The sequence below is a fragment of the Marmota monax genome, unplaced genomic scaffold (genome assembly GCF_021218885.2).
Source record: "Marmota monax isolate L192 unplaced genomic scaffold, Marmota_monax_Labrador192_F-V1.1 WCK01_AAM20220418_F8-fsc00163, whole genome shotgun sequence".
Taxonomy (NCBI): Eukaryota; Metazoa; Chordata; class Mammalia; order Rodentia; family Sciuridae; genus Marmota; species Marmota monax.
Window position 1 is genome coordinate 3,018,869 of NW_026693660.1, and position 22,153 is coordinate 3,041,021.

Here is a 22,153-nt window from a genome sequence, read left to right on the forward strand (position 1 = left end):
TGCCATTTCAAAACACATTCTCAACCTAATCGTTTTCCCTCAGTTTACCCAAGTTCAGCTGACTGTGGTTCCAGAACCCTGTGTCCACCTCTCCCTACCTCCACTGTTACCACTGTTGGCCAAGCCAATCTCTCTCCTGCTTGGATTAATGCAATAGGCTTTTAAGAAGTCTCCCTGCTTCCCACTCTGGCCTCTCCATGATCCACTCTCCACCTAGCCATGAGAGTGATCTTTCTGAAGATCAAATTGCACCACTCCTTTGCTTAAATGGCTTCCGTTGTCCCTAAAACAAATCTAAACTACTGTGTAATGTGGTCTACAAGATCCTACATGCGCCAGCCTTGCCAGGGGGTGGGGGGTGTCTCTGATTTCAGCCTGAATCACTTTCTTCCTCAAACATGTTGACATTATTCCCACGCCAGGGCATTTGCATCAGCTCTTCCTTTTCCTTGGAATGCCATTCCCCTTGAACTCTACATGGCTGGCTTCTTATCATCAGATCTGAGCTCAAACGTCATCTCCCGGCATAGCCCTCCCTGACCTCAGATAGAGCAGTACTTCCCTTCACCATTCATCCTCTGTCTTGTCATTCTTTTTATTTCTCAATGGCATAATTTATCTGTTTTTGTCTGTCTCACCTCCCATTGGAATGGAGCACACAGCAGGCAAAAAGGATCGAGTTCCTTCTGAGCACCTAGTATAACACCTGTCACATAGTGGGGATCCATATATATTTCTTGGGCTAAATACATAAATCAAATTGAGTCACCTGCTTGACTGGAAGCAAAATTCTACTAGACTCACTGTCCCTTATCTCTGAGGTTCAGGACCTCCTTCCTCCCTGCTGAGCCCTGCCCTGTTGCTGATAATGGACTTGTCATCTTGAAGATTTAGCTGTGCTCAGAATTTCTTCTTGGAGGCAATCCACTATGAAATGGGAGATTTAAGTGAGACATGAAGAACAACTTCCTCCTGGTAAGAACTATAAGATGCTGAAAACAGGACTTGGTATAGAGGAGAGAAGATAGGGAAGATAATGATTAGGGAACATGGAAATCTCTTTGGCAATGGATCAGCTCTGCCATGCCTACGGGCGTGCACGCCTTCCCTTTAATGATTTCAAATTCTTCTTCTTTTTTTTTGTACTAGAGATTGAATCCAAGGGCACTTAACCATCTACACCTCTTTTAACTTTTTGTCTTGAGGTAGGTTCTTGCTAAATTGCTTAGGGCCTTAAATTGCAGGAGCTGACCTCAAACCTTCCATCCTCCTGCCTCAGCCTCTAGTCATTTCAAATCCTTCTGTTCCAACCCTGCTTCACACCACATGGTGCTTTTCCTTCCCAGGCCCAGAGAGAGCTCAGTCCTCTGTCCTTGCTGAAGCCTCACCCGGGAAGAAGACCACCCTAGGAGCCTCCCGCTAGCCTGCAGGAGTTGGGCTGTTCCTGTGTTTGCAGAGGAGTGCAGAACTCTTGGTGAGGGAAAACAGGGAGTTCTAGACCTTTCCAGGTGGCTTCCCCCAGGGTGGTAGGAAGAGACCTTCTCTGAGCCTGTGCCTGGTGGCTCCTGTTTTAGACCTTGACCTTGACCTTGGTTCTCAGGGAATTGGCCATAGCCTGATAGAGGACAGATCCCAGCCTCCTGCCCCAGTCTGCCTGGATCCCCTCCCCGCCCAGCCTCCTGCCTTCCCTCTCTTGCTGTCTCTCCACGGTGCTGCTCTTGAACCTCAGCCCTGCTTGCAACCTAGCAAATCACCTCAATAAGGCCATCGGCGGCAGACGACCTGTCAAGCTGTGCGTCTTTGCTCCACGTCCTGGCTGGCACTCAGTGCTTCTTCATCATGAGGACAGGAGAACAAAACAGCCCTACCCACACATGGGCATGACCCACACATGACCACACACGTGTATGCAGACATGACCACACACTGGTGCATACATGGTTCACGCGTGCAGAATGACCCTTGTGGAGGGCCATGGTCTCCAAAAGTCAGAGACTTGCCCTCTTCCCTCCTGGCTCTTGCATCTGCTCTGAGCTTCATCCTCTTAACCCAGCCTGTGGGGTCAACTAGACCTGGGTGGTGGGGTGGGAGGGGCTCGCCTTCTATAACCCTGAGCCAGCAGGTGCACAGTGAATACCTGTGTCACAGAGTGCAGGGGCAGGGGCAGACCGAAGACCTCAGTCCACCTGCTCATTCCATAGGACAGGAATGAGAAGACCCAGGGCTGCGGAGCCAATCACCTAGTCAACAGCTACTGGACATTAAGAGCAGTTGATAAGGAGGTGCTGGCATGGACATGGACTGGGGGAGGCAGGGTCCCTCTTCTGGAACAGGACACAATACAGGAAGGAGAAGAAACCACCCACAGAAAGCCACCTCACAACTTCCTCTCGATAACGTGGAAGCGGACCACAGTAAGGGGGGGAGAGGGGAAGAGAGATGTTCAGTAGGTTGGACAAAGGGAAATGAAGGGAAGGGAGGGGAGAGAGGGAAATGGAAGGCAGGGGGATGAATGTGAAGGTATTTTCTTGTGACTTATATGAATACACCATAGTGACTCCCACCATCACATATATCCACAAAAATGGGGTCCTAATTAGAATAAGATGTATTCCATGCTTGGATAATTATATCAGAGTGAATTCTACTGCATGTATAACTAAAAAGAACCCCAAAGAAAAAGAACAAAAGAGAAGGGTGGCCCGGAGAAAATGCCATAGATGAGAGAAGAAGGTTGAGACCTGTGAAATCAGCAGGGACACTTGGTAGCAGAGGTGACATTCTGGTTGAGGTTTTAAGAAAGGAGCTGCCCCTGGGCAGGAAGAGCACTGTAGCTCAGTGCTTTCCTGAGGTGGGGAGTTGGGGGCTGTTTGGGGGAGATGGGAGCCTGCCTTGCTTGAAAGGCAGGATGCCTGGGACACCTGTGCAGGGTGAGAGGCAGGGACTTCCCAGGAAGTGAAGGAGGTTCTCCACTCCTCCAGGGATAGTAGCCCTGCCTCTGCTTCCTGGAGTTACCTGGCAGAGGGGACAGAAAAAAAGGTGTAGGAGCATTGTGTGCGGCATCCTGAGTTAAGGAGGGTCTTTGACCCATAGCCCCAGTCCTAATGGTGAAACAAAAGAAGAGTATGGGGATACTCATATGCCCCATGCTGAGCCATCTGCTGGCCAGAAGGCTCTCAGAGAACTGGCAAGGTGTCACATGGGGGGTCCATGCTCCAGCTGGGAAGTAGGTCTTGGCTCCTCTTCTGGTTTAGTCCCTGCCTTACTTTGCCTTTAGATCAGCCGCCTTCCTCTTCTTGGAATATCAGTTTCTCTGACTTGCTTTGTCCTGATTGGTTAGGAGAGAGGCCTCTGAGCTCTTGAATTACCATCTATTCCCTTTGCAGGCCTCCCCCTTTTTGGATAAGAGCAAGAACTAGCTTCCACATATTGGAGAAAACATTCCACCGTTGGCTTTTTGAGTCTGGCTTAGTCCACTTAGCATGAAGCTAGCCCAAAATAAGGAGGAGAAAGAGAGAGAGAGAGAGGTTGGGGCGGGGGGAGAGAAAGGGTAAAGGGCAGGGGTGGGGGTTTCATCAAAAAAGAAGGAAGACCAGTGGACTAGATGAAGGGGACTGAGATTGGATAAGGAAAGAACAGAGGAATGAATCTCACTAACTTTCCTATGCACATACATGAATACACCACAGTGAATCTCACCATCATGTATATCCACAAGACACCAACCAAAAAGAAATAAATAAATCTAAAAGTAAATAGCAGAAAGATCAGTGGGAAAGGAACAGGGTAAGGAGGAGGGAGAGGAAAGGGGAAATACTGGGGACTGAATTTGGTCAAATTATATTCCATGCTTTTTAAATTCTGTCAAAATGAATCTGATTGTTAGGTATAGCCAGAAAGAAACAATAAAAAATATTAAAGAAATAAAGAGCAAGGACCCTTGAGGAGCAAGGTAAAAGGCCAGGGACTAAACTTGCCTCTGGTTCCCTGAATGCTCTGTCCAGCCAGTCCCCAAGGTCCCCAGCCTGCCTGCTCTGGTGTAGTCCTGGCCTGGGTGGGCAGAGCTTTGAAACTCTCTGACCTCTGTGTGGTCATATGACCTCTGGCTTTGTGGGGCTCAGCAGCCCACTGTGGAAGGCCCTCTGGTGCCTCAGAATCCCGGGGTACCCTCAGTGGTCCTCGCAGAATGAATCAGTCTTTGAGCGAAGGGGTGGGTTTTTCCTTCTCCCACAGGCAGATGGGAGACACTGCCCTGTTTGACTTTGAAACAGGAGACAGAACCAGCTTCGTAGGAGGCCTCAGGGACCAAAGTCAATCCACTGGTTCTGTCGTCTGGGTCTTGCCCCTCTTTCGCCAAATCAAAGGGGAAAGAGGAGGGACAGACAGAAGAAAGGAGCATCCAGGGACGAGGGACAGCCAGGAGGAGCCCTGGGAAGGAAAATGGAGGTACATGATAAAACAGCTTTCCTCCTCCCGGGAGTTGGAAACGATTAATCCACAGGCGCTTTTTTTTCCACTGAAATGTGAGCATTGCAAGGGTGAGCGCTGCCCTCGCGGCCGTGAGCGCCTGGGCGCGCGCGCCTGTGTGTGCCTCTGCCGCTGTCATCACAGATGTACCCCCAGCTGTCACTCCATTGCTCCGGCTCTCTGCTCTGCGCACACGCGCGCGCTCTCCTCCCTCTCCCCTCACTTCCCCCTCTCTTATCTGTCTTCCTCCGTCCCTCCGTCTTTCCTTCTCAGTTTGTTATTGACCCAACAGCCCCATCCCCTCTCAACGCAGTGCGACCGGCACTCCGCCGCCGGTGCTGGGTGCTGCGTGCCAGCTTCTGGCTCCCGGACTCCGGGACTCTGCATCCGGAGCCCACCAGGCTCTGCTTGGCGCTCGTGTCTGGATTTAGAGCTACCTGATCTAAGGGGCTTAGGGTCCCAGTGAGGAAAGGTGAGTGGTGGGAAGGAATGGGGGTCATGGGGGGTGCATGTTGGTTGGGCATGCGAACTGGGGACCACCTTTGCTGGGTCTCTTGGCTCTGCACAATTAGCAGCGGGTGCCTCCTGCCTGGGGCACTTGCTGGGGCTGGGGAAGCTGCTCAGAACCAGACACCTAGGCATCCCAAAGGTACAGAACACTGGGAACTCTGACCCCACAGTGTTGGGGACTTGAGCTGTGCATTCTTCCAGAAAAGGGGGCAGGGGGGAAGGGAAAGGGGGAGGAGGGCAGTGCTAGTGCCAGATGACAACCCTGGGTGGCATAGAAACCGGTCCCTGCAGCACGAGGAGCAGCAGCCAAGAGCCTTGTGCTGTCTGCATGCCCGGTTCCTTACCGGCAGCCCCAAGGAACTTGAGTGCTATGGGAAGAGGGGTGGGACGGCAGTTAGGTGCTGGTGGCAGGCTGGTAGAGGAAGTGGAGGGTAGCAGGGTGGAGGGCCACTCTGAGTGAGGCATGGGAATAGACCGCAGGACCAGTGCCCCTTTACAGGTTGCCTTGAGCCTTGGGTTTCTGGCCTTCAGGTGGCTGTCCTTGGACAAGGGTGCAAAGGGGGACTTCCCCAACTGGACACTAGTCCACGTAGGCATGGGTGAGGCCTCGCTGGTGGGGGTGTGGCTGGAAGTGGACAAGGGGGAGTGATCTTACAGCCCTTCCTTGCAAGCTTGGGTACTGCCTCTATCTCACCTGAGCGTCAGACAGGGAGCTGGGCTGTGAGAACCCACCTGGAGTCCCATGGCTGCACGCCTGCCTTTTGTTGCAGAAAGATCAGGTGCCTTAGGAGGACTGTGTGCAGTCAGGCTGTGTCTACCTGGCTGCCTGGTTCTCAGAGGCATGGACACTCAGACTTGGAGCAGGACAGCGGTTCTCAGTACCCCTGAGGCCCATTTCAATACTGCTGGCTTCTGACCAGAAATCCGCAGTTCAAATCCCCGCACGGCAGATCTGGGGTTGGGTTCCAATTGGCTGCTCTGCCCCTCACCCCCAGCTGTCTGCATTTCTAGGGGTGGCAGTGGTGATGTTGGCACCAGGCTGTCAGGGCTTGTTGGGCATTGCCTCGTGTGACTCAGATTGACAGGGCTGCAGCTTAGATAACTACAGCAGGTGGGGGAGGGGAGGGAGCGGAACACGTGGTGAGGGGCGGGGGAAGTCCAGCTGGTAGGGAAACCCAACAGCAGCTTAGGTGCCGCCAAGAAGAGCCCAGCTCTTCCCACCCCCACCTCTCCACTGGCAGAAAGTCTCTGGCACCGCCAAAAGAGGGAGCCCAGGAAAGCCAGGCCTGGGGGCGGCAAGAGAAGGAGGGAGGTTTCTTAAGCAACCGATCTGGTTTCTTTGGGGTTTGGCTGGAAGCAGGGTCTGGGGCCCAGGGCAAGCCAACCCTGTTCCCATTTCCCAGGCACCAGGGCCAAGAGGCCACATGGGGGGCGGTGCTGTGGAGGAAGGGGTGGAGGAGAGGTGTTTATGCAATGACTGGGGGTGTTGGGGAGCTCTGTGGGTGGGGAGAGGAGGGGTCTGGTCAGAGGCAGTGTGTCCCCTCTATGGGTCTCCCTCCTTCTAACCCCAGGTCATATTTCCCCTGCCCCCTGCTTGGGGCCGCAGGCAGCCAATGGCAGGAGCTGGCTCTAGGGCTTCAATAGACTCCAGCTCATTCATCAGAGAGGAGAGGGGTGACTCAGGGGGCTTCCCGTTCCACTCCCCAGGGTGCCCTTTTGGGATAGAGAATTTTGACAAGGAAATGCTGGTGCAGGAAGCTGGGAGTGAGAAGGGGGCAGGTGTTCTGAAATGAACTAGGAAGGTTTGTATCTGTTCCAACTACAAATATAGAGATTGTTTTAGAACCAGCTTCCTTGCTGCCTGGGCAGTGTGTGTTAGGGGGTGATGGGCATGGAAGAGATCTGGAATGTTTCCTAGAAGGGCCTGATGGCCGGACAGGTGGCAGCAGCCTAAATGACACTTGCAGCTTCCCTACTGTCCCAACCATAGAGAAACACATGCCATCTCTGCACAGGGCTCAAGCCTGCTGCTCAGGCTCCCTTGCAGCCCTCTGGGGGATGGGCAGGACTGCCCTTACAGGCTCATGGCCCTCTGCCTCTCACGAGCTCTGGAACCTCTGCCTCTGCAGAACAAAGGGTGTGGTGGAGGAGACTCTGAAGACCCTTTTTGCTCCTGAGTTCAGTGGGTCCCTTATTCTGAGGGGGTGCATAGGTCTTGTCCCAAGTCTTTGACATTTGACCCCTGATCTAGTGGCGATATCAGGGGAGGGAGGACACAGCAAGGCCCACACACTTCCCACTTCCCAAGAGACCCGAGGGATGATGACAGAGATGCTCAGAGAAAGGGCAAGGACACAAGGCCTGGGGTGAGTTGGTTGGTTTCTAGCTGTCTGAGCCAACCCCACCTGGAGGGTTACTTTTCATGTGTAGGAGAAATGAAAGGGGCTGGTGCACCCCTGCCACCCTAACCCTGTCCCTCTGCAGTGAATGAGTGCTGGCAGACTGCTCCAAGCTGGGGGAGGGGCAGTGGTGGTGGCTGAGGCAGGTGCTCCAGGGGGAAGCAGCTCCCGCCCTCCAAGTCTCCGGGATGCAGCAGCCCACTCAATCGGCTGGAGCACGTGGAGCCTTCTGCTTCTCCTGCTGCCTCACTACCTCCCCCAGCGCTGGCGTCCCCCGAGCTTCCAGCCCACCCCCCACCCCCCACCTCAGCACCCAACCCTGGCCAGAAAGATCTTGGGCTCCCAGGACTTGTCACCACACCTGTGTCACTACTGAAAGAGGGGAGGTTGGCAGAGGAGATGCGGCTTGCTTCTCAGTCCAGCAAGTCACAGAGCTTGTTTCTCCATGGAGAGGATGGGGACCCATTCAGCTCCACTGAGACAGAGGATAAGGAAATGCCAGGTAAACGGTAAAGTTCTGCACACATTTCCCTGTTCCTGTCTCTACCTTTCTCCACCAGAAGCCTCCACATGTGAGAGGTTGAAGAACAGGATGAACGTAGGAGCTTATAAGGGCAACTGAGTCAGTAACTTTGTCACCAGATGGCTCAGGCACGGAGCGGTATTCTCCCATTTACCTAAGCTTAGGTAAATGTTTCCTCACACCTATCATGGGCTCAAGTCCACTTAATTTCCTGTGCCTCACTTTTCCCTATCTACAAAATGGTGTTAATGATAATAACCAGAGTTGTAAGAGCATTAAGAACTCTAGGTAGGTGTTTGACTGTGGCCACTGTCTCTCTCTGGGCAAAGGCTTCTTGGAAGAGATACAAAAGTAAGAGCCCTGGCCCTGGCCCAGGCCTGGTGGGTCCTCCAAGCTCACTAAGGCCCATGCTATTCCTGGCTGGTATCTGGCCCCAGTGACAGATCAGCATTATTTCCCAGGTGGCTGTTTGTCCCTGTCTGGGAGGTACCAGCCTAATACTCCTCAAACTTAAATATGCATACAAATTGCCTGGGATCTTGTTAAAATGCAGATTCTCATTCCATCTGCCTGGGTGGGATCTGAGATTCTGTATTTCTAGACTTCCAGGCTAGACTAATGCTGTAGATCCATGGAGCACACATTGAGTAGCAAGAGGTTAGAGCCAAAGCCCCATGTTTCTTGGGGGATTTTGGGGTTTTCAGCCCCATATTCTCAAATCAGGAGCCTAGTGAGGGAGTCCCAGGGACCCTCCTGGGTCCCAGCCCCTTCCTTCTGGTCTGTCCCTGAGACAAAACCCAGGCGAGCAGTCAGAACAGGTCTAGTGAAACTGAAAGAAGGGGTCTTTCTGGCAGGACCCTAGTGCTTTTCTGTCCTCCATTCCCCACCCCAGGTTGGGACTCCCCTCAAAGGATGTTAATTTATTCCAGCAGTCGGCCAGCACCTCCTGCTACAGCTGTTCTCCAGCCTTGCAATGTAGGTCACCCCTTTCCCGAGGAGACTCTGATCTTCTGGGGGCAGAAAGGGGTTCTTTGCTTGGAGGTGTGTGGGTGGGCAGAGGATTAAGGGTCTAGGAAATGCTAGTTCCCCCCATATTTCCCTGTGGGTTAGGAAGGCTCTGAAGCCCAGAAAAAAAGCTCAGGGACCCCAAAAGCAGGATCGACTACCTGGAGAGCACAGTGTGTGTCCTCATAGATCAGGGAGCTTGTTTAGATCACATTTCTCCAAAGCACACAGAGTGTCCTGCCACCTTGCCAGGCAGTGACAAGGGTCTGTGTTGTGAGACTTGCTTACCCTGGTTTGTGCATGGGCAACTGTTCAAGGCTGGGGATGGGGCATCAGACCCTGTACTTAAGGGCCCTTCTCCACTGAATGCCTCTTTGCAGGTCAACCCCAGGGCTCATTGGTTGGGGTGACCCTAAGTGGAGTCAGGTGGGGAAGAGGAGCCTGCTGGGGGAGGGCAGGAGCCTCAGGCAGAATCAGGACTGAGTGTATCGGGAGACTTTTCTCCACAGCCTGTTTCCCTCAGGAAATCAGAAGAAGGGGGACAGAAGCTGGACTGGGTCTCCAGCCCCCCATAAGGGGCTGTGCATGGAGAATGTCCTGGGTTAGGAACTGTCCTGGGCGGGGGAGGGGGTCTCTCCAGATCTTGCTTCCAGGCTGGCAGTGTCCCTGTACATCTGCCTGCTGAGGGCACTCAGGGAGGCATCTTGCTCTGCTGCCCAAGTGTTGGCATGAGGAGATGTGCTGGAACAGTGCCAGCCAGGCCTGCATATGTGTATGTGCGTGCACCTGTGCAGGCATGCGTGTTAACACATGCCCAACCTCACTCTCTGTGTGTGTTTGCACCACGTGCTGTGGACGGAGCCTCAAACACGTGTCTGAGAGGCCTGTGGGTGCGCGGCCCACTCTGTGCACACATAAGCATCTCCCCGTGAGGGCCATTGCTGGGTGACAGTCACCAGGGAGTGGTTGAGCAGCCTGACTCAGAAGCCTGCAATCCAGTTCCTGACATACTATGTGACCTTGGGCAAGTTGGTCATCATGTCTGTACCTCAAGTGGCCACTGACCTGCCTACTATTTCACAGATGCTGCAAGGTTCTGCAAGGTTGAGTAGCAACCTTGAGGTGTTCTGAAGGGCAGGGCTTGAGGGACACAGTGGGGATGGGTGCTGCCACCTGTGAAGGCAGGTCTGTGGTGTGAGCCTGCCACACATTCAGCATCACGTGACAGCGCACAGCCCCAGGACAAGCTCAGGCGCCCCATGCTTAGGAATAAGAAATAACTCAGAGTGTGAGGTTACTGGGACCAGGGAAGAGAGGTGTCCTGTGGACCTGCTGCTGACCCCTCCCAAAGAGGAAGTCATGTTTCCTCACACCCATCATGGCTCCAGTCCAAGGTGTTGTGTACTTAGTGTGTGTTAACTCTTAAATTCTACCCACTAAGTGTCATGGTCGTGGCTTTTAGAGTTAAGGAAACAGAGATGTGTAGAGTGTAAGCAGTTTGTTTGAGGGAGTAGCCAGACGGGATTCACAGAGCCTCGGCACTTGTGCAACTGAGCCAGGAGCCTACAGGCACCTGCCCTGAGAGAGAGCAGCTGGAGAATGACAACCTGGCTGCTCTGCCTGTTGAGTGCACAGGACCCACCCAAAGAGCAGTGTGAGGACGAGCTGTCCCCACAGCCCACAGCAAGCTATAGGTGAGCCACTCTGCCAGCCTCTGCCCAGCCCTTCACAAACTGGTCCTCACTATATGGAGGAAGTGGGGGCAAAGACAAAGCCCAGACTGACACGAGGGCTGCTAATTCCTGAGAAGCTGCCACGCCGCCAGGCCACACAAGCCACAGGCTATTCCGGAGGCCTCCTGAGGACCACCAGAGGGGGAAAGAGAGTTAGGGGACAGGGTGGGGGGCAGGGAAAGGCAATAGGAGCCTCAGTGAGATCCTAATGCCTGAGGGGAACCCTCAGCATGCTTCCAAGTTGAGCACGGCAAGCCAGCATCCTGACGGCTCCTTCCACCTCCTCAGCTATCATCTCCTCTGCCATTGGTTCTCAGGCTCCCAGAATTAACCCAGCCTACGGGAGGCGGGAGGGGGAGGCTGCAAACAGGAATTACCAAAGACGCTGAATTTGGCAAACAAGGAAGGTCAAACTTTGGGAGCCTGACACAACTGTGCCCTTTGGGCACCCAGAGGGGACTGGGGTGTTGGCACAGTCTTCACAGCCAAGCCCCATCCTGGTCCCTACCACTAGTTGGGAGATGTTCCTTCTGATGGGGCTAGCAGGGTGGAGGCTCTGGCCTCCCTTGTAACAGCTCTTGGCCACATCCAGAAGGAAGTGGGAATGCAGAGGAGGCCTGTGTTCCATTTAGGAGACACAGGGTTGGGGCAGACCCTAGAAAGGGTGACTGAGTGCCTCCTTTTCCCCCTAGAAGAGCAAGCTGCTCTCTGCACACCTGGCCTCTTCCCAGCCCTTGGTGATCTCACCCTCTCCTCCGTGGCCCTGTCTCTCCTGCGCCAGCAGCTGTTGCAGCATGAACCCCTGAGCTGATGAGTCTTATTATAGACTGGCTGGCAGAAGAGGGAGCATTGCAATTCCCCCTAAGGCGACTGTGGAAGCGGAAACAGGGCCACCCAACGGCTCTCACCTGACCTGCCAGCAGACACTGCAAAGGATCTGGCCTCTATCTCCCTGAGCCATGGTAAGTAGAGGTGGGGTGGGGTGGGGGCACTGGTGAGACCCGGACTGGGGGGAGGGAAGCAAGCAGCGTAGGTGGGCACTGTACCCTGAAACCTCACTCTGCTCACCTAGGAGAGATGGGCCTCAGTTTCCCTACCTGTGATGTGGGAAAGCCCAGACAGAGGAGACCATATTGTAATGAAAACATCTTAGAGGTCACCATTCCAGAGAGGCATCAAGAAGAGGCAAGGAGAAGCTGGGTGGGGACATTGGGGAGGGAGTTCAGGTGGCAATTTCTGCATCCTGCAACCTGGAGCCAGGTCTGAGGGCTCTTAGGCAAGCCTAAGGCTGCCCTGCCCATCCCCCCAGGGAGTCGAACATTTCCTGCCTTCTCTCTTTCTGCTCCCCCTGTTCCTCTTCTTCCCCGCACCCAGGGAATCATAGCTAAGGGAACAGGAGAGGGAATGAGGAATGTAAAGAGACACCTGGGCCCTCTTCCTAACCTCTGGGTTGGAACGGGGCCTCAAACACCTGCCCCGCCCAGCTCTCTTTCTTTCTCTCAGGACTGACAGGCAGAGCACCCCGAGGGCTCCTCTCTCCCCAGAGCTGCAGGGCCTGGAGAGCCGTGGGGTTCACCATGCTGGCACCGGGTAATGGCTCTGAGCAGAGGACCAGGCTTGCCCTGCAGTGGAGGCAGGTCTCCTGTGAGTATGCCCCTGGCCACAGGGTGAGGGAACAATTGGGGCCGGGTGGGGGCTCAGCACAGCATGGAGGGAGACTTCTCAGGCTGCAGGGAGGTTGTAGACATACTTTCCCATGATGTCCAAGGCTCTGCACTGGGAAACCAGGCTCAGGCCTGTGATAATGGCATCTGGGGAAGTCAAGAAAAGAGCCACTCTGAGAGCTTTTGTGGCTGGACTAGGAGCTGGAGGCCATAACAGTTGGTCTTGTCTCCCTAGTTAGGTCTGTTGAATCCTTCCCAATGCTTTGGGTTCTCTGAGAGTAAATAAGAAAAGAGCTCTGTTGGAGAATGGTCAGGCTTTCTGAATTTTAAATAGCATGGATGGTGCCTGAGTGTGTCCAGACTGTGCCTGGAGTGGGAGTCTGCCCTAGCCCACCCCGAAGTCCCAACTCAGGCTGGGTCGTGATGTTTAATGGGGAACTGCTCTCCATAGTCACCAGCTGGATGGAGCTGGGGACACCTCTTAGGCTCTTTATGCCTCACTCAGTCCTTCCAACTCTAAATAGAGCAACTCCTGGGCTCTTGGGGTATGGTGTTGGAGGGGACCTTGGGGACTGGATCCATTATCCTGCACATAGGCACATTGAGGTGTAAATGTTAATGACAGCAATGCTCACAGGTTGTCAGGGGAAAAGAAAACCTGAGCATTTCTCTTCATCTGAGGGAAAGGGACAAGGTCAACAAGGCCTGGTTTGCCCCAGGCTACATGGTAAGAGGTAAGAAATGTCCCTGAGTGACATTATTCTGCCTGGCTTCTCCCTGCCTCAGTCAGCCTGTGATCCAGCTGCCCCACGACATGAGCAACCTGAATTATTCACCAGGCGAGAGTGGCTGATCCCTGAGCAACTCAGATCCCTTTTCAGCCTCGCTCTAGGGTCACTCAGCACCTCGCAATACAGGATTATGTTTTCTTGACATTAGAGCTTCTATGAGTTTCTGGGGTGGGGGTGGGGAAGGAAAGGAGCCGCTCTTTTCGAAACATTCCCACCTCGTCCTCCTGGTCCCTTCTCCGGGAGGGGGATCCTTATGTTCATCCGTCTGAGAGGGGAGCTTGAGGGGTTGAATATTTTTCCTCTGGGGAAACTAAAGTCTGAAGAGCGCTGATGTTCAAATGACATGGAGGGGGTGGGGTGCCGCAGGCTGACCTGGCCGCAGATGGGTTCAGAGAGGTGACAGGTGGGCAGTGACCTCATGTAGCTGACAGAGGTCTTCAGTTGGCTTCTGTGACCAAGCCAGGGCCCATTTCTCATCAAGAACAAAGAGGCTCAGGTGTCAGTCTTACAGAACGTCTCTGGGCTGTCACTGATCCTCAGTGGGGGACAGGCACATCCTGTTCCTTCAAGCTCTGCCCTTTGGGACACTGGGTGACCTACCAGACAGAGACTCAAGACTGTCCCACCCAGGCACCCAGCTTGTGTGGCTGTTAGCTGTCTGGGTGGCACTGACCAGGCTACACACTAGGCCTGCACCTTGCCAGTTCTCTAGCTGGGGTCTTTCCTCTGGGCTCGGTGGAGCTGACCTCATGCAGCTGAACTATTTTGAGCTCATCCTTTTTTCCCTTCACTGTGAGCATATTTCTCTGATATTCAGGAGGACAGCTGGGGAGGTTTCAAGGTCACTGTTAGAAAGGACCGGCTCCACAATGGAATGGGATGTTCTGTTGGATTGTTCTCTGAGGATTGTTTCTCCCTGCTCTTCCACAAACCAGACCCCATACTTGCTACTCAAAGGCATCTTGGGCAAAAGATGGGATCATGAAAGGAATTCTGTCAATTGATCCATCATGCAGAAATGCTGCCCTGAGGCTGCTTGGAACAGAAACCCAGGCTAAGAGCATGGGTGGCTCTAGTATAAAAATAAGTCGTGGAACCTGTCCTGGGTCCCATGACTTGTCAATGTTGCAGGGGGGTTGCACATCTTATCCTTGCCATTCCCACAATGCTCTCCAGAACAGGGACCTAGGTGGGCCTGGGTTCTAATCCTCCTACTGGCCCCATCTTGGTGTGTGATTCTGATAAATGGGAGAGCATTTGGGAAGTTGTAGGGGGCAGAGTTAGGAGTGCCCTCTTATTACCTGCCTTTCCATGCACAGAATATCTTAGCCTCCCTCATGCATTTCCAGGTTGGGGTGAAGTGCAGAGGAAAATGACCCAGCATGACTCTTGTCTTTTGGAAAGAGGGGAACAAAGGAGCAGGCTTCTCTGATATCCTCATATCTCTGCTCCCAAGGAAGTCAATCACTGTGGACCAGCATGGCTTGTCCTCTGGGCTCAGGCCTGTGAGTCGGCAGCATCACACTCCACTGAAGTGGCTTTTGTCTGATGTGCGGTGAGGCAAAGACCTGCTGGCACGGTGTGATGTCCATTAGCATACAAGTGTCTCTGGATTTGTTAATTAGCTTTTTGTGTGGTTAATAAATGTTTGCGCTTTGGTTTTGGTTTGTGCCAAGGGAGATACAGCCAAGAGGCCATTATGATATGAACCAGGAAGGAGGGAACAGGAGCTGGAATCAACTCCTAGCCTGTTGCTTTTTCCCACCTGTCTGTTCTCCTCCCCAAAGGGATCACCTGCTGGATCGCCCTATATGCTGTGGAGGCCCTCCCCACCTGCCCTTTCTCCTGTAAGTGTGACAGCCGTAGCTTGGAGGTGGATTGCAGCGGCCTGGGTCTCACTGCTGTGCCTCCGGATGTGCCCGCTGCCACCCGAACCCTCCTGCTCTTGAACAATAAGCTGAGCGCCCTGCCAAGCTGGGCTTTTGCCAACCTGTCCAGCCTGCAGCGGTTGGACCTGTCCAACAACTTCCTGGACCAGCTGCCCCGCTCCATTTTTGAAGACCTGACGAATCTGACCGAGCTGCAGCTGCGCAATAACAGCATCAGGACCCTGGACAGGGATCTGCTGCAGCATTCCCCACTGCTGCGCCACCTGGACCTGTCCATCAACGGCCTGGCCCAGCTGCCCCCGGGGCTTTTTGATGGACTCCCGGCTCTGCGCTCCCTCTCCCTCCGCTCCAACCGCCTGCAGAACTTGGACCGACTGACGTTTGAGCCCCTGGCGAACCTGCAACTGCTGCAGGTTGGGGACAACCCCTGGGAGTGTGACTGTAACCTTCGAGAATTCAAACACTGGATGGAATGGTTCTCTTACCGAGGTGAGTGCAGCCCTCCCTGCTTGGGCAGGAGAGGCTCAAGGAAATCACCCCTGGCAGAGAGTCTTTCCTGGTGGCTGGGACGAGGTCTGGGGAAAGAACAGAGTGACCCTACCTCTCTGCCAGATAGGCTAGTCACAAGCATCACCTCCCATGTGCAAAGCCATTCCTCTCCCTACTGGTAAGTACGGGCTGCTGATCCCCCTCCCCCACTGCACCCCTTTCTTCTCTATGTCCCTCTGTGCTTCTGACCTTCATTTTTTTTTCTCACCATAATTGATCTCACTTTTGTAGGGTTAGTAAGGAAACTTTAAGACACAGGACACTTTCTGGGGGGCTCTATATCCCACCAGGTACGCGTCTGGGTTTCCTGGATGTGCTAAAAGGAACACAAAAACCTGCCCTTCTTTCCAATAACACCACTGCCTCTGCAGTATCCACCTTTTACAGAAAGGTGAAATGTAACAAGCCTACAGACACAGCCAAATTGTCCTCTGGATGATGATGCAAGCTTCCTCTCCCATGAAATTTTGTTATCAAAACTGTTAATAAGAAGCCAAGTGGGAGCTCGGGTGTAGCTCAGTATAGAGCACCTGCCGAGCATGTGTGAGGCTCTGGGTTCCATCCCTAGCATGCGGGAAAAAGCCGCATGGTTTTACTTTTTTTCCCTTCCACCTTTCTTTCTTTCTTCTCTTTGGAGGGGGTGGAGTACTGGGGATTGAACTCAGGGGCACTTGACCACTGAGCCACATCCCCAGCCCTATTTTTATTTTATTTAGAGACAGGGTCTCATTGAGTTGTTGAGCACCTCGCCATTGCGAGGCTGGCTTTGAACCCACAAATCTCCTGTCTCAACCTCTGGAGCCACTAGGATCACAGGCATGCGCCAGCGTGCCCAGCCCTTCCGTCTTTCTTTAATCTGGGAAAATTTTGCAATGACCTACGAAATGATCAAATGAAATAATAAAATAAAAGGGAAAGGGGGGGGGGGCAAATAAGTAAGCACAATGGTTAAAGTGCCAGGCCTGGGTTTGAATTTTGACCCTGTCACCACGACCTGTGTGACCTTGAGAAAGTTGATTAATATCTCTGTGGCAGTGTATCATCTGTAACATGAGGAGAAAAGCAGTACCTATTTTATGGAATCATTGTGAAAAATTTAAAAAAGCAATGCATACAAAATGTCTTTAAAAGTGCCCAGCATACTCTCATTTATTTGCTCATTTGCTACTAGTACTGGTAAGATGCAATTTGGTACCCAGCTCAAAGTAGATGCTCAATGAATGTTTGCTGAATGAATCAACATTGAATTGTGTGAAAAGAATGCTAATGCTTTTCACCAGCCTTACTATTTGTATTTCCTATCCAGCCACTAACTCAATTATTCCTAAGCAGTTCTGACATGTTGGTTAATTAAAAACATTTTACAAACTATGGAGTGCAGTGAAATGTTAGTCACTATGATAATTTCTCCTGTTTTCATTAGTGGAGAAATAATGATTAATACTGTTGTATAGTTTCCAGTTTACAAATGTTTTTTTCATGTCCCTTATCTATCTTAATCTCTCTAGCAGCTTGAGATGGGTTCTTATTTTATAGCTAAGAAAATGAAAACTCAGATGTAATTAAGTTAAGCAATTTTCACAAGATGCAGCCAAGTTCCAACCTCAGGTCTCCTGAGCAGGAGAAAGAGGTGGCTCTACTCTTAGTCATCAGTTCATGTGCAGAGGTAGCACTCTATGCACATTCACTGGACTTGAGTGACCCAGGGGATTGGTGGCACGAAGGAGCTAGGTATCTGCACATCCAGACCAAGGTGCCATCCTTAGGAAATGTCCTTGCCCTTTCACAAAGAAATCAGGAAGGGAATTCTCTGCACAAAAGGGCCTGGAATAGGAATGCACATTTTTCAGAATTTTTCAATAATTGAATTGTTTTCAACCTTGCACTCCTTCAAAAAATAAAAATAAATAAAGTAAAAATCCTGGGAAGTTTTCATCAGGGTCCTGGGGTAAGACTGATGTCTACGGAATAAGGAGACTTGTGGTGGTTGGGCTAGGAGAGGGAGCTGGCAGTGAGGGAGTGGCTGGAGCCCAAGCCCATTCAGCAGTCAGCAGGGTGTCTATTGCCTGCATCTAGATTTCACTGGAAGCTGAAAAGAGGCCAAAATCCAAGTTTCACTTCCCAGGGGACATCCAGGCAGCTTCATCTCCTTAGCTACTGTCCCTCGCATCTCACCCCGGCTCTGCGTTTACATTCCCTGTGGTCCTCTCTGCCTTCACTGCCCATCACCACCCACACAGCCTCATCAGCACCAGTCTCCCATCCCTGGGATTCCCTCCCAAGATGCTCTTGCACCAGAGTCACCGTGGGGGAACACTGGACTGTTCCTAACAAGGAACAGGGAAAACTTTCTTGCTCCCCATTTTTCTCCCTGCTCTCAGGAGGTAGTCTCCTGCATAGAGAATCAGGGGCTAAGGCTTTTGATTCTTGTCCCTTTTGTGAGAGGGAGGAACCCCCTGGAGGGATAAGATACTGTGTTGTGGGTTCCCAGATAGGCATGAGCAGGCAGATTCAGGGCTAGAGAAAGCAGAGCTGGGGTCTGGCTGGGACACTGACTCTCTTTCACTGACACTTCTTTCCTGAGCATCTTCCCCAGTGGGCACTTTCTCCTATGGGTCAGGTTGACCCAGGAGAGGGCAGGCTTGAGGGAACTGGCTGTGAGCTTCTCTATAAAATGGGAATAATGATAATATCCATTTCCTGTGGCTTCTGCGGGGATGAGATGGCATGATATCTCTAACTCATCCACCGTGCTGCCTGGCTTGGTCAATGCTGATTTCTCTCCTCGCCTTCCTCTTCTATAGACAGTGATTCCAGGATTGACTGCTTTGCCTGAACTATAATCTGGGCCTTCCATATTGGGGTCCTGGGGATGGAGAGAGGGAGCCCAGGTTCCTAATATCTACTCAGACCTTCCTTTCTTCTCCACTGGATGCAGGGGGGCGCCTGGACCAGCTGGCCTGCACCCTACCCAAGGAACTGAGGGGGAAGGACATGCGTATGGTCCCCATGGAGATGTTCAACTACTGCTCCCAGCTGGAGGACGAGAACAGCTCAGCTGGGCTGGATGTTCCTGGGCCACCCTGCACTAAGGCCAGCCCAGAACCCGCTAAGCCCAAGCCTGGGGCTGAGCCTGAGCCAGAACCCAGTACAGCCTGCCCCCAGAAGCAGAGGTACCGGCCAGTGAGTGTGAGGCGAGCCATCGGCACAGTGATCATAGCGGGAGTCGTCTGCGGCATCGTCTGCATCATGATGGTGGTGGCTGCTGCCTATGGCTGCATCTACGCCTCCCTCATGGCCAAGTACCACCGGGAGCTCAAGAAGCGCCAGCCCCTGATGGGGGACCCTGAGGGCGAGCACGAAGACCAGAAGCAGATCTCTTCTGTGGCCTGAGAGCCCCCCACCTAGCCCAGGTAGGAAGGGCACGGAGAGCTCACCGGAGATGGCTCTGGAAAGGGCTGGCTCTTCCTCCCATCACAGTCCCTGCCTTGGCCTGACAATGGCCACTGCTTCCCCAGTGATATTCTCCTCTCCAGCCCTCCAGCAGCGCAGCCATGGGGTGGCCATCTCCATGATCTTCCAGGTCTCCTGGAAGCTGACATTGTGCTGAAGTCTCCTGTGCGTGCTCCTCTTAAGGCCACCGAATCTTTGGAATACTTGGGGGTGCTCCTTAAGCTTCTGGCCACGGGAAGAAAGAACATGTGTGCAAGAGGAGCCTTCTGGACTGAGCACGCCCGTCGCCCCTCCTGCCCTGGGGGTGGTCGCAGCTGGGTGACTCTCCTATCTCTTGCTCACTCCCACATCATCTGCACTTAGCGGGCAGGGAGGGAGTGATTTGGGAGCTAGGGGTAGATTTCTGTGACTCTTTTCTAATCCAGAAAGGTATTCTTAGCCCCTCTACAGTGTGAAAGCTGAGTCCTGCCTTCAGTGGCTAGTACTAACGTGCCGAGACACCAACCCTGTGATCTGGACACATCACTTAAACACATAACGCTGTGATTACAGCATCCTGCCCCAGCAGATGCCAATCTGTCCCTGTATCTGCTACAGATCACTCTGACCACCCTGCTCCAGGATTCACTGAAATTCCCTCACACACATTCACAGCATCACCAGCACAGTCTCGTGTATTGAAATCACACACACACACACACACACACACACACAGTCACATGAAGACAGAGGCCATACCAGCTCAGGTGGCAGAGATAGGCTTCCCCCTCGGGTCTCTAACCCTGGGACCACAGAACTGCTGCTGGCCGCAGTCTTCTCAAATCAACGGGAGTGGGGGGAGGAACCCAAACCAATGACACAGGATTCCTTTGAGATCCCCTAAAGTGGGCCAAAGTGGTGCTGCTGAAGGAGCCTGCCGTCACCATGGTAACCTGCTCACACCTCTCCTGCTGGGTTTTCCAGGGACAAGGCCGAGAGGCCTGGAAGCTGCTGCATGTATGGACGGCAGCCTCCTGAGAGCCCAGCCACACACTGGGTGTTCCCTCACGAACTGTGAGTGCAGCCTCACTGCCAGGCCGGTGGGGACACCCACCAGTTCCATGCCTGCAGCCTCAGCACTGCTACTCCGCACCTCCCACCTGCTCCATCTCCAGCATCTTCCACCTGTGACCATGGGGCTGGGACTGGGCTGTGTTCTAGGATTGGTGGCCCCCCCTTAGGGAAAGCAGGTGGCAGGTAGACGGCACACAGACGGCATACTGGTCCTCTCTGAGGCTTGGCGACTGCCAACACCTCCCTGTAAGACTCCAGGACAAGGGACAGAATAGCCCTATTCTGTTCGGATCCCTCAAAGCGGGCTTCCTGTCTCAGGGGTTTGTCTATTCAGTCTGGCTCCTCAGAGCTTCGGATTGCCCCTAGACTAGGGTCTGAACTAGAGAGTGTGCCCGGGGTCCTGTCTGGGACAGACACACCTATTTCTGGGGCTGTGCAGGTTTTCAGGGTCTTTGTCCCCTGTTTGAGGCTTCCCTGTCCTTGGGAGGCTGGTGTGTGGTGAGTACCTAGGTCTCCCTCTACTGGACTCTGGCTTCCTCTTGCTCAAAGAGGACCAAGAAATGCCACGCTGGCTCCCGGCTCTACGATGGGGGTCCTGGTGTTGGCACTGGGGGAGGACAGCCCTGAAGGAAGGGTCCATGGAGGGTATCAGGGCAGGCCCAGCTTGCCTCCCGTTCCTCCTTACTCTAAGAGTGGGTGGGGGGTGTGGAGAGCCTTCGAGAAGGTCGTTCTCCAGCAGGTGGACAGAGAACACCTCAGCACGGGCATGGGCTGCTTATCAGATCACATGCCCACCCTGGCTGGGGGCACAGTCTTCCTTCCTCTCTTGACTTGCAGACTGACACCAGAGCTGGGGATTTTCTAAGGGAATGGGGGAGGGGAGGGCATTGTCAGTGGTGGTATCTTTAGCCTGAGACAGAAGATTTTTAAAGGCAAAATTATATTTCTGGTTTGTTGTTTCAGAAGACCAATAAAGACTGTATTTTCCTATGTACTTCCTGGTTTCATTGGGTGGGAAGGGGAGATGGGTGCTGGGAGACTTGCACCCTGCCCCCTCACCTCCCCAGGCAGTGGAACACAATGTTGAAGGACATCACCCTGATGCACAGGGCTCTAGGTGACAGATGGGTACCTCCCGCCCAGGGCCCAGGGCCCGGGGCCTCACGGCTTCACTGGGAGTCAAGCGGAGGCAGCATCTTGGGTTAGGAGGCGGCTGAGGGCGGCTAGCTCCCGGCAAGGCTGAGCTGGGATTTTAAGTCCGACCCCGCTCTGGCCTGAAGATCTGGCCGCAAGAGCCTCGGGGTAGCTTCACCGGGCAGCACCACAGCTTGTGGAGTGAAGAAGGTAAGCTGGAGACCCTGCAGTGGCTCTGTGCCCTGTGGGTGCTCATCCACCCTGGCTTGATGGAATTCGTCCTGGCAGTCAAGGTCAGATGGGCCTGTGTGGCAAGAGGCTTGTTTTTGCCCAGAGGATCCCGCTGTGTACCAGGAGGTGGGGAGGGCTCCTTTCAGGGACTTCTCTGCTGACTGGGTTTTATTTATTTTTATTTTTTTTGGTATCAGGGATTGAACCCAGGGGCGCTTACCACTGAGCCACATCCCCATCCCTTTTTTATATTTTATTTAGAGACAGGGTCTCGCTGAGTTGCTTAGGGACTCAGTAAGTTGCTGAGGCTGGCTTTGAACTCATGATCCTCCTACCTCAGCCTCTCGAGTTGCTGGCATTACAGGCATGAGCAACTGCGCCTGGCTGGATGATGGGGTTTTGTTAACTCACTGAGATTGACAGGATTTGCAGAAGCCCTGCTTAACCTGTTACCACCGTCTTGGCTTTCTAGGAGTGAATTAAGCACTTATCAGATCACATGCCCACCCTGGCTGGGGGCACATCACACTCCAGACTTACAAGCATGGATCCTCCAGGGGACACAGCAGGTGGGGGTCAGAATTAGGCCTGGAAGGTTAGAGGCAGGGGACTGAGGAGAGGGCAAGAGTGGAAGAACAAGGCCTCTGGGATTGTTACTTGGCCAGTCAACTTCCTGGCTGCACTGGCCTCTGGCTGAGTGGGTCTGGGCTATATGGCACATCGGTCTTCAAAGACTAAGAGGGAATTTCCTC

General features: G+C 53.3%; 2 protein-coding genes across 6 annotated transcripts in view; one reads left to right on the forward strand and one right to left on the reverse strand.

The window, feature by feature from the left end:
* The window catches only part of Cacna2d4 (calcium voltage-gated channel auxiliary subunit alpha2delta 4), a 108,430-nt gene that overhangs the window by 21,371 nt on the left and 64,906 nt on the right, over positions 1 to 22,153 (reverse strand). The window lies entirely within an intron of this gene.
* On the forward strand, positions 4,258 to 21,030 carry Lrtm2 (leucine rich repeats and transmembrane domains 2). 5 transcript variants are annotated; one of them, XM_046459850.2, is made up of 6 exons: positions 4,488 to 4,939; positions 11,330 to 11,599; positions 11,710 to 11,822; positions 12,141 to 12,281; positions 14,880 to 15,470; positions 18,469 to 21,030. In XM_046459850.2, the coding sequence occupies exons 4-6, from the start codon at positions 12,215 to 12,217 to the stop codon at positions 18,921 to 18,923; spliced, it is 1,113 nt and encodes a 370-aa protein (XP_046315806.1). In that variant the 5' UTR covers positions 4,488 to 4,939; positions 11,330 to 11,599; positions 11,710 to 11,822; positions 12,141 to 12,214; the 3' UTR covers positions 18,924 to 21,030. The 5 variants fall into 5 exon arrangements, with proteins under 5 accessions (XP_046315802.1, XP_046315806.1, XP_058440138.1 ...); XM_046459846.2 differs by lacking the exons at positions 4,488 to 4,939; positions 11,710 to 11,822 and adding an exon at positions 4,258 to 4,446 and having other exon boundaries at positions 12,122 to 12,281; XM_058584155.1 differs by lacking the exon at positions 11,710 to 11,822 and having other exon boundaries at positions 12,122 to 12,281.